General features: G+C 40.1%; 1 protein-coding gene across 1 annotated transcript in view; it reads left to right on the top strand.

The window, feature by feature from the left end:
* Window positions 1-362: 362 nt before the first annotated feature.
* The window catches only part of STX7 (syntaxin 7), a 25,394-nt gene continuing 14,934 nt past the window's right edge, over window positions 363-10,822 (top strand). The window contains exon 1 of the mRNA XM_009870821.1: window positions 363-505. Coding sequence (XP_009869123.1) covers window positions 424-505 — 82 coding nt within the window. The 5' untranslated portion in view covers window positions 363-423. The remainder of the gene's footprint in view (window positions 506-10,822) is intronic.

The raw sequence follows: 10,822 nt of genomic DNA, 5'->3' as shown, positions 1-10,822 counted from the left end.
TTTTCTTCACTTGCAATGGGGAAAGTACGTAAGAAGTTTGACAAAGGATATAGTTTCTGTGATGTAACTGCTGTAGAGTAATTGCAGGTCTTAAGCTGTGTGTATTACTGAAAATCATAATAGTGAGAGTTATTGTAAGAAGTACAAAAAAGATGTCTGTTCCTATTTAATATTTTTTAAGAAAGCATTCCCTCAAATTCGTCTTTGAAGTACTGTATTTTCAGAGAGGGTAAACATTAGTATATGGATTTTTCTTTAATCTTTTCCAGTGTGTTCTGCTTTAAGATGATGAAGAGTGTTATAAACCAATAACCAAGACATAACTCTGTTTTCTGCTGGGGGTGGGGTTAGGTTTCCTTGATAGGTGAAGACTGACTGGCTTGTTCTCATCGTGGATGATCTTGACAGCGAATCTACTCAGCCATGTCATACGGTGCAGGTTTTGGGGATCCAAATCAACTAGCCCAGCGCATCACTTCTAACATCCAGAAGATCACACAATGCTGTAAGTTGCATTTATGCATGTTATATCTAAAACTTTAATAATGCCCCCCATTTGAGGTTAATTTCTTGGGTTCATTTGTGGGAATTCACTCTTTGACTTCACTTGCTCACTTGGCAGGTTTGTGGCACCGCACACAGTGGACCCAGTCCTTTGTATGTGCCGTTAAGTGTGAATCAATCCTGGAGAAGTAGTATGACTCTGTATTCCCAAACCAAATGAATAATTAGTTAAGATTTCCCATCCTGGAAACATTCCAGGTCAGGTTGGATGAGGCTCTGAGCAACCTGATCTAATTAAAGATGTCCCCGATCACTGCAGAAGGGTTGGACTAGGTGACCTTTAAAGGTCCCTTCCACCCTAAAATGTTTTGTGATTTTAAGCTGGCTGCTGGTAATAAGCCAGTTTGGTTCTGGCCAGTTATGTGGCACATTAAGATAGTAGGCTGAGATGTTTGCTGAGCAAGGATTCCATCAAATATTTGCTGGAGCTTGAATTGTTTAGCAGGAGTGGAAGCTGTGGCCTTACAGTTTGCCCTTGGAAGTGCATATATTAGATATGTAAATAAGATTGTGCAAATTTTAATATACTTAGAGTCATACCACCTTATTTTGTAGCCAACCAACTGGGGTGGTCAAGTTAGAGGTAGGTTAGCCTGCTGGGATTTTCAGTCCTTTTCCCTTTCCCTCCATTTTCCATTATATTTTTAATATGTCTGAGTATATATAAAGCAATTACAACTTGATCTCAAAAATTACACAAAGTATACTGTTCATCAAAAGGGAGCTAGCCACAAACAGCATATGACTAGGTTTTGGCGTGAATGTTTTTTGTGTTATGCAGAATGTAATGTGTGTGCAGAAATTGGTGTTTTTTAAAATTAAAACTTCAGTTGAATTCTGATCAGTTAAGTACATCTGTTTTGTTAAAAGCTTTGATATTTGTTTTGCAAGACAAGTTTTAGGAGTTGGTATTTGTAGCACAAATTTGGATTTTGCCTATTTTTTCAGCTGTGTTTTGTGTTTTCGTCCAGAAATAATTTAATTCTCAACAGACAGGAAGAAAAATTGCAATTATGCTGTATTGAAAATCTTTTGTACCTCAGGGTTGTATTTCCTCAACCTAAACTTAAACTGACTCTGTAAAAGCCCTTATGCTTTATTTCCTGAAGTCTGCTCAGTGAATTCATTCAGTCTTGTGGCTTCTAACTTGGTCTTCCAGAGACACCTCTCAATCTATGACAAACGCTGAGGCTCCAAGATGTGAAAAAGAAGTCTGGGTTGTCGGATGAAAACCGTCTTGTGCTGGACTCAGTGAGTCCTTAGTCTCACCTGCCTCTTCCTTCTCTTCCCTTGCTTCTGCTGTGTCTCCTCTCCCTTTGTGACAAACAAGATGTACTGAAAGCCAACTGCCCAGGCTTAGATAGGAAACATGCCACCGGGGCTACCGGCTCAGCTTTCCTTTTTTGAAATTTAGATGGCTAATGTCTCAGCAAATCGGAGCAACAGGCAGGCGCTTCTGCTTTTCCAAGACCCATGTCCAAATCTCTTTTAGCCACACTGCTGCGTGGCTTCAAAACCAGGAGCTTTGCCTTCAAAAAATCCAGCCAAACACTTTTCTAGGACTGGTAGGTACACAGCTAGATTCCATCTCTCACTCCTCTGTAGATCTAACTGGACTGTTACTCTTGCAGTCCATTCTCTGGTAGATTCTAGGAGGATCTGGATCCTATGGGCATGCTGAATGTGGTTCCTGAACAAGCTCTCTAAGGGCTATTTTGTTCCTGTGTGTAGTACCTGTCCAGCTTTCTTTTGGAAGATGTGAGCTGCAGAACTTCCAGGTCAGATGGGAAAAAATGTGCAAGCTTAGGGAGCTATAGAGCTAGTCAGCTGCTGAGCAGATGTCTCTTGGACTGCAGCTTATGACCTTGGTTAGGGAGAGAGGAAAAACCAAAAATCTTGACCCTAAATCCACGTTTTCCCCTCTAAGCAGTTAGCTTGATTTTGCACATTTGTCCAGAAATGTGAAAGCATTTGTGAGATATATCGACACATTTGAAATCATCTTGGATAACCTGGAGTTGTGTAGACATTCTGTTTTTCAGAGTGAGGTTAACAGACTAAGAGAGTTTTGTTTCGGGTTACCCAACTATTTCAGGATGTCCTTCAAAACTAATTCATGCTTCTCCTAACATGTAATCAAGCTGTGATTACTAATACAGAGATATACATATTAGTTGAAAGGAAGCTGTCTCTCCTAGCTAGAAGCTGGCCCTTTAACTTGTGGGAGGAGAACTTCCTGAATTCGACAATGCTGTGCTGCAGAGATTTCATAATATACTGGGGTTCTATAGGAAGCAGTGTTGGTTGGAACAACGATCTTTACTGTAACGTTTCTTCAAGGTTGAATTACTACACACACATGATCCAAGTAATAAATTTGGTCTCTTTCTTGATTAACTGTTTTTAATATGCCATACATACATTACTTTACATTTGGTAATGCATCCACATGATGCTGCTGTCGTTTCATACTTGTGGTCCTTACCTCTCTTCTTTCCTGTATCATGTAGGCCACTGTTACTGTGGACAAGCAAAGCTCTTCTCTGTGCTGGTTTAGAACCACCGCTTCTGTAATTAAATCAGTTGCAAGATAGTATTCTTGGTTTGCATTGTTCTGTGGTAATGGAAAGGATCTGCAACAGCTGAGTTAGCTTAGCAGCCCTTTAACTTTAAAGAACAGATTCTGTTTATCTGTTGATCCAATCATGCAGTTGATGGTTACGTTGAAGATGTGTATAAAGAGTTGTAAATTGCTTCTGCCTTGCCTGAACTGCTCGTGAACTACTGCGGTAAATGCAGTAGGCTGTTTTGAGTTTCTTAGGAGAGGACATTGGTGGGTCATTTTTATGACTTTTGAGATAAAGTTGAGCTAGATAATGGGAAGCGGCATATGCTGCTCTCTGTGCTCTGGGCTGTCTTGGAAACTTAAGCCAGGAGGGCACCTGTATGTGTTTGGGATCCCAAACCCCAGAGCATTCTGTGAAAAGGTTCTTTCAGCTGTTCTTTACACAAGCATCTGTGCTCAGTTTTGCATTTCCAGCATTTCTGCAGAAACAAGTACTTATAACATCACTTAGTTACATTTAGGGAATGGTGTCTACTTTCCTGAAGCTCATGTTTTATCAATGACACCTCAGACATGAGATTTAGGGAGCTAGTCTGCGGAGTGTTCCTCCATGCCTTTTGTTAAAAATTCCACTGAGCAGCTGGGATTGGAAAACTTAAGGCTTTACTTGTAGGGCAGCAGGCCTCAGGTGGGGAGCGGGGAGTTGAGCTCTCAGACCCACTCCTGGTGTTTTTAGAGAATCCATGTGACTGAGCAGTGCTGTAAAACCTGGGGAACCTGAATCACATGTGCTTGAATGAGCTGCTGTGTTGTGTGCTGAACCTCGGTGAGATCAGCGATGCCTGCAAGCCATGTCTTGATGGTCTCGTTTCAGGTCTGTGTTAACTGAGATGAGAAGCACATCTGTGAATAGCTAGGGAGACTTCAAATTTAGATAATAAAACAAAAAAAGTGTGTAGTGAGCTTTGGCACCTCTTAGGCAGCTGCTGAATTTCTGTCTTACTAGTATGCAATTTAGGATTAAGGCTTGAAAGTCTGTCTGTCTGGAATCTGGTCCAAAGTAACTGTAATTCACATTCCAGGCCTAGCTTATATCTGATTATAAAATAGAATACAAGGAATGATGCACGGGGGAGAACTCAAACCTATCTGGGCTTTGCAGATGGAGAGCCTCTTATCAAGTTGTTTTAATCAGTGTTTGCAGAAGGAACAGTAGTTCCAGAACTGGAATTCATAGGTTGCACTCTCATGTATGTGGCAGCTTAATGGCCGCTGCTATTAACTTGAGAGAAATCTCAAGAAATCAGAGAATCCTGTTTCTTGTTAGTCACTCACTTACAGCACCTGGATAGTTGGGGAATGAGTGTGATGCTCAGAAACAAGACGAGCTAGGAAAAATATTTCTTTGTGACAAAACAAATCGTGTCTTCCTACAAATTTATATTTCTACCAGGCATGTTCATTTACCATACTAGGCATGTGCCTATTAAGATGAGAGCGCTGAGTCCATATTGTAACTTTTTTCTTTTTTCTTTTCTTTTCTTCCTCTTCTTGAAGTGCATGTAATGAATTGTACAAGGGGAAATCTGATCTTTCAGCAAATGGAAAGATTAAAGTTGAATAAGTAAAACAATCAAAAAACATAATTTAAAAGCTTTAAAATATGTTAATTTTAGACTTCTTACAACTGTAAAGGTGAGGCGAAGCAGTTCTTTGAAATCTGGCAGTTTTCTGCATTTTAAAGAATTGATCCTCTGTGTGTAGCAAAAAGGAGGAAAGATTCACCTACAGGGACAACTCCACAGTTACCAGAGTAGGAAGGATACGATTAGAGGAGTAAAGGCCTCTTCTACTCGGCTGGAAGGATTTGACTCATGTATCTGACAGGAACTGTGCAAGAATAAGTAATCAGCTGTGGTTTTTTTCCTCCCCTACATGCTTCTTCTCAAGTCTATCTCCCATATGTGGGGCACTGAGAAAGCGGACTTGTATGCCTTCGTTTTGCTTTGCTCTTAGAATTTTCTAGCTACCGAATATGTCACTCATTGCAGTCCCTGAAGAAAAGCAAGAACGATACTGGCTAGATTGATACCTGTCATATCTCCACTGGCATCTTAAGCTGGGTTTTGAGAGCTGTTGGTTTAGAAGCAATTTAGAATGTTGCCTTTTGCTTAGGAATACAGAACAAAGTCTGGCGTTTGATAAAGTACACCCAGTCTTTGAGTTTTAGAGTATTCCTGGTTTGCAAACTGTAATCAGTTACAGAACCTATGCTAACAGAAGTGAGGCATTCGTATTCTTTCCACTCTCCCTACCACTCCCTTCCCAGCTCCTCCAGTTTACAAAGCTCGTGGCAGGATTTTGTGCAGTGATAGTTGCAAAGTCAGTAAGAATAGCATATAATCTACCCTTACCCAATATTGGCAAGGTCAGTGATGGAGCGTTTGACTTGTTTATGCACACTGAAAATCAGCCCAGCTGGAGAAGCATATGGTCTACATACTGCAAGGTAATAGAAATAAAATAAAGTTCAGTAGCCACAATCCACATATAGCTAGAGGGAGTCTGTCTGGCTTTGAGAGATTCTTTCTCATAAGGACTCTTCTTTCTGCTGACATTATTTTATGTTTGTGAAGGTAGCACAAAAGTCAGCTCAGAAGAGAGCACATTCCCAGAAGGTCAGCTTGAGCCAGCTGAGATCCCTCTAGCCTGTGATACTTCTGTGACAGCAAGTTTGTCCAATTTCTCTTGCGTCTCAAGTTTTCTATCAACCAGTAATTTTACTGACCGTTGTTAAAATGGGAGTTGAGTTACATCCATCATGTGTCTTTACCTTTCACTTTATGTAACTGCAGAAAATCATAAACATAGATTAACCTCTGAATAATATTAGGATGGTTTAAGCTGGGTAGGTAGCTAAAACTTTGTTCAGCTAGAACAGGCTGAAACATTCACGAAAAACTGCATCTGCCACTGTGTTTGTAGCGCCAACAGATTTACATGGTTATTCTTTAGCTAAAGAAGGATGCAGATGGGCAAGTGGAAAGTAAATGAAATCACTGAGGTGTTGAAATCAAAGCCTGTATGAGAACAAAATTCTGTTTTGTCTATATTTAAAATGTGGTTTTGTACAGGTGTGGTTTTAAAGCAGATAGGCTTAAAATAGAGCTTGTTGAGACTTTTAATGATTATATTGTCAGAAATTTCATTTAGCTGCAGTTAAGCAGAATTTAACTTTGTGGGAACATACTAGTTGTGAGAGATCTTTTTTTTTTATTTATTGTTGCTGTTGCCAGGAAAGTTTCTTGGATTTAGGATGAAGTTTTAGTAAAACCTGGAAAAGGCTGGGGTTTTTAGGTTTTAAGCACCCACTGTGATCCTCCACATTTGCTTTTGCGAGCTTTTCCAAGGCTGAGGAATTGAACTTGATTCTGTTATATCCAATTCATAACATGAATATGAAGGATAATAGAAGGAGGAATTCAGGTATTTTGGGTCTTTCTAAACGCCTGCTTTTCTGCAATGAGATGAAGTCATGAACCCCACAGTTCTTTCAGAAATAAACTATTTCTGAAAACTTCAAGCATAAATTATTTGCATGCTGTTCCTAAAAGATTTGTTCTATGTAAGGTAGCACATGTGTTTAAGGTATTAGGCTTCGCGGACTTGTTTATGCATTTGGAGAATTTTATTAATATTTTTCTGTGTTTTTCTTGTTAAAAATATTTTGGTTCTATAGGAAATGACATATGAAACAGTGTCTTATGTGGGTGATACTGCACAAGAGGGATGGGGATTTATTTATGGTAGTGGCAGAATAGTGTGAAAAATGGGTCTTCCACATGCACCTCAGAGCGCTATTTGTAGTTTTGCAGAAAAAGCAGGATATTCCTCATCCTACACTGTTTTTCTCTGCCTTAGTTAACTAGTCTGTGGATGACAGGGACAGAAGAGCTCTGTAAATTAAACCATCTTAGTTTGGAAGTGATTTAAATAGCAATTGTAAAACCACTGTGCAATTTATAAATGCAAGGTGAGCAGTGAAGACAACCATGATTTGTCTTCAACTGTTGCTTTTGCTGATGGAGCAAGTATAAATGAACTTTTCTAGACAAGATAACATTTGCAAACCAGTGTAAAATTGCAGCAGAGAGGGGAAGGGATGTGGCCAGAGTCCTCATGCTCCTTCCTACCTCTGGAGAGTTACATTTCAGAGCCTCTCTAAGGTACTTAAAATACATATTCCAGTCAGTTCTGTTGGATTTTCTTCCTTGAGGACAGAAGAGGGGATTTCACGACAGTTTGATTATCCAGAGAGCCCTCTGTCATATCTCATGTGTAACTGCTGTGCAGGAGGCTGCACTCCAGTTAGGACTCAGAATAAACCCGGATTGCAAGTGATCCCCTTGCTCGTGTCGACCAGTCCGTGATGCATCACACATCTGTACTTCCATGTTAGCTCCTGAATGAGCTGCTGTGTTACTGACCTGACCTCTTAAAAAAAACCAAAAAAACAAACAAACCACCCAACAAGCATTCTTCACTTAGGTGTATTGGGTCTATGGTGTTTGCTCAGCTATCGTTTACTGCAAAATCTTGCATCATTTTTATAACTTTATAAGCTATTGGTATTCTTTAGAAAAATGCTCCAACTTCAGGGTTTTAGGGAGTTACCAGGGACATTTTAGGCTATGAATATAAGGTGATTGTAACTTGACTTTTCCTTGACTGAGCTCTAATAATTGATGACATCATCATCAAATTATTGTGCACTTAATGTACACTTAGAGCAAGCACTACTTTAATCCCACTTTACAATGTCCTTATAGATGATAGTATGCTCACATGTAGCAATTACAATAGCACTGAAAAAACTGAAGGCAGATCCTGAACTCCAGATGTTATTGATGATGTTCCTGGTCAGTTGAGAGCATGGTTCTGTTTAGAAATGCTTGAAGCTCTAATAAAGGAAAGAGTACAAACTTGATGTTTTCCCACTCTTCCATGCTTAACAAGTCTTTAGTCTTTAGAGCTCTGACGACAATCTTCATCGCCATCCTCATTTTAGTTTCTCCTCCCCACACATACTTCAGTTACTATTTCTCTGTACAAAGGTATTATCCTGTTTTAGAATAATCAGTGTTGCACATTGAGTTAAGATGGAGTAAAGCAAATGACTTAAAATCTTCAGTAATTTTATTTTAGATATGTGATTCCAAGTAGCTGAGCTCTTGGATGTGGAGGTGCTTTCTAATAGTCTGAGGTCTTTTGGCTGGCGTCCTGGATTTGATTCCTCTAGTGAACTGTCGCTCTTGGTTAAAGTAGGGTTAGCAGTGTGTACAGCACTGTGGTGTTGTGATTTATTTAAAATCTTGGTGAGTGTGAACTACACTGGTAGCTTTAAAGAGGCACTTAAATGGAGAACTTCAATCTGCTGAATTTATTGCAACTGCATTAGGTTGTTGTGTGTAACAGCTTTTATAAAAGATTGATCCAGGAATGCTTTCTGCAGTATATGTCCACCTTTAGCCAAGTACCCTCAGATGAAGTGCAGAAGGAAAACGTTTGAACTGGATTTGAATAAATTGAGGAAGTCTGCTTTCCCCATGCAAAAGCAGTTTGAACTGGTGTGTTTTTTTTAAAAAGAACTCATCTATTCCAATAACCCCCTCTGAAGTGACTCTGAAGTTTATTAGATTCCACGGAACTTAAACTGTAACTGCTGTTTGTCAGCTCCCGTGCTCAGCTGGGATAAAGTAGGAGGTTTCTTCCTTGTTACCCAACTGGTGGCAGCACATGTAAGGTCTTTGACAAAACATTTTTGAATGGCAACTGCACTGGTGCCGTGTTCCCTGCTTATGTGCCGTGTGAAGCCATAGTGGGCCTTGAGCCTCACTTGGAGCAGACTTTGCATTTGGTGCACACAAAGGAGCACTTTGCTGATTCTGTTTATTCTACTTGGGTTCAGGGGCTGGGAAGGTGACCACAAATCAATGGTTTTAAATCCCCATTGTTAATTTTAGTCCTGTTAACTTTAGGCAGTGACTGAACCCTTTCTGTCCCTTTTTAAGTAAAAGTCAGTGGCATGGGGCAACCCTCACCACTACAGTTAATGTTCGGGAGTAGCTGTAGCTGCTGTTTGGAAGAGCGCTCAGCTCCTTTGTCCTGTGACAGGTCCCAAACCTTGCTGTTGTGCCAGGCAGGTTTCACTGTACTTGCCCTGCCTGCTTATCTGGCTCCTGTCCTCTGTGGTACAATGCCTCCGTGTTTGTTGTTTCTGTTGCTGCCAGTGTTTTTTCCATGCACGCCCAGTGGGTACTGTGTTACCTGTGGAAATACTAGGCTGTAGCTTTGTGAAACCAGGCAATGTGCTGGGTCTGGCTTGGGCTGTGGAACTGAAGGAAACTGCTGCTGCATGGCTCTAAAGCAATCTCGTGGGATCCAAGTAAGAAGTGAGGTTCCAGGCTGCAAAGGGGTAATAAGCAACACCTATTAAACATATTTTTTGTCTCCAATTTCATGTTTTTGTGTTGTGACCTTCTTTTTAGGACTCTGGTTATGTGTCAGTTCATGTCACTCTCCAGCTGTAAAGCTGCAACAAGTTTGGTCGTGGCTGCTTGAGGGTTTAAAGTTTGTTTTTTCCAAATGTTAAATAGAGTGGAGGTTGAGATGGGAAGACAGCTGACTGTAGGTAACCTGGGAAAGCTGCTCTCTGCAGCTGGAGTCACTGGTAAGTGTTCCAAGACCATCCTCAGTTTCCCTTGCCTCATGCCTGAGATAAACATGGTGCTTGGATGCTTCTCAGTCCTGCCGGAGGTGGATGACCTACAGTCTGCTCTTCATTTTCCTCCTCTTAGTTCTTTGTCTTTCAAACATTAGGATTTTACTTAGGGATTTGGGTTTTTTGTTTTATTCTTCTGCAAGAATACTGTGGTCTTATAGCCTGTACGTTTTATTACTGTTATTACTGATTCTCTGTTGAGGATAACTTGTTTACTCCTGTGTTCTTAAAGGCAAGAAGTAGTTTGCATTTTGATCTTCATTGTAGTAATTTACTTATTTGTATTTTTATTTTAAATTGGAAACTAACTGTGTGATCTTAAACATTTTCATATTTAAGGAGCAGAACCAGCAGTTATGACAACATGGATTTACTTGGATTGATGGAACAGTTTTGCAGAGGTGGCTGAAAAACAAAGGAAAATTAGGAGAAAGAAGATGACATTTTCTTCTCTACTAGCCAGCTAAAAGCCACCTATTAAGCAAGGATAGTGTGTGACCCAGTATGTGGAATATGTTTTTATCTATCGAAAAAATAGTAGGTATTGCAAATCTGGCCAGAATACGTTTCTCAAATCCTAAACAGCACACATCTCGCTACTCCTGTAACTCTTATATAAAAGGCGTCCTTTTCTCTACAAGGCATTCTCATTATTTTCTTTCTGTGCCCCCCCCTCTTTTTTTTTTAACCTTCTCTTTAACTAGGGAGAGAGCTTCCACTGACTAAAAGCTAGAACCAGTGTTTGACTAGCAAGAGGAAACATGAGCTGACTTTAAAAGAATTTTCTCTGTAGGAATTCAGGTTAGGTCTTAATTGTTTCTGTGGCTCATCATTAACCGAGTCTGACCTGTTCCTGAGCATGTGATGGGCTGAGACTGGGTGAGTAACTTTCATCAGCCAGTAGTTATGTA

Source organism: Apaloderma vittatum, unplaced genomic scaffold (genome assembly GCF_000703405.1).
Source record: "Apaloderma vittatum isolate BGI_N311 unplaced genomic scaffold, ASM70340v1 scaffold6806, whole genome shotgun sequence".
NCBI lineage: Eukaryota > Metazoa > Chordata > Aves > Trogoniformes > Trogonidae > Apaloderma > Apaloderma vittatum.
This window is presented reverse-complemented; position numbering and strand designations above follow the sequence as displayed.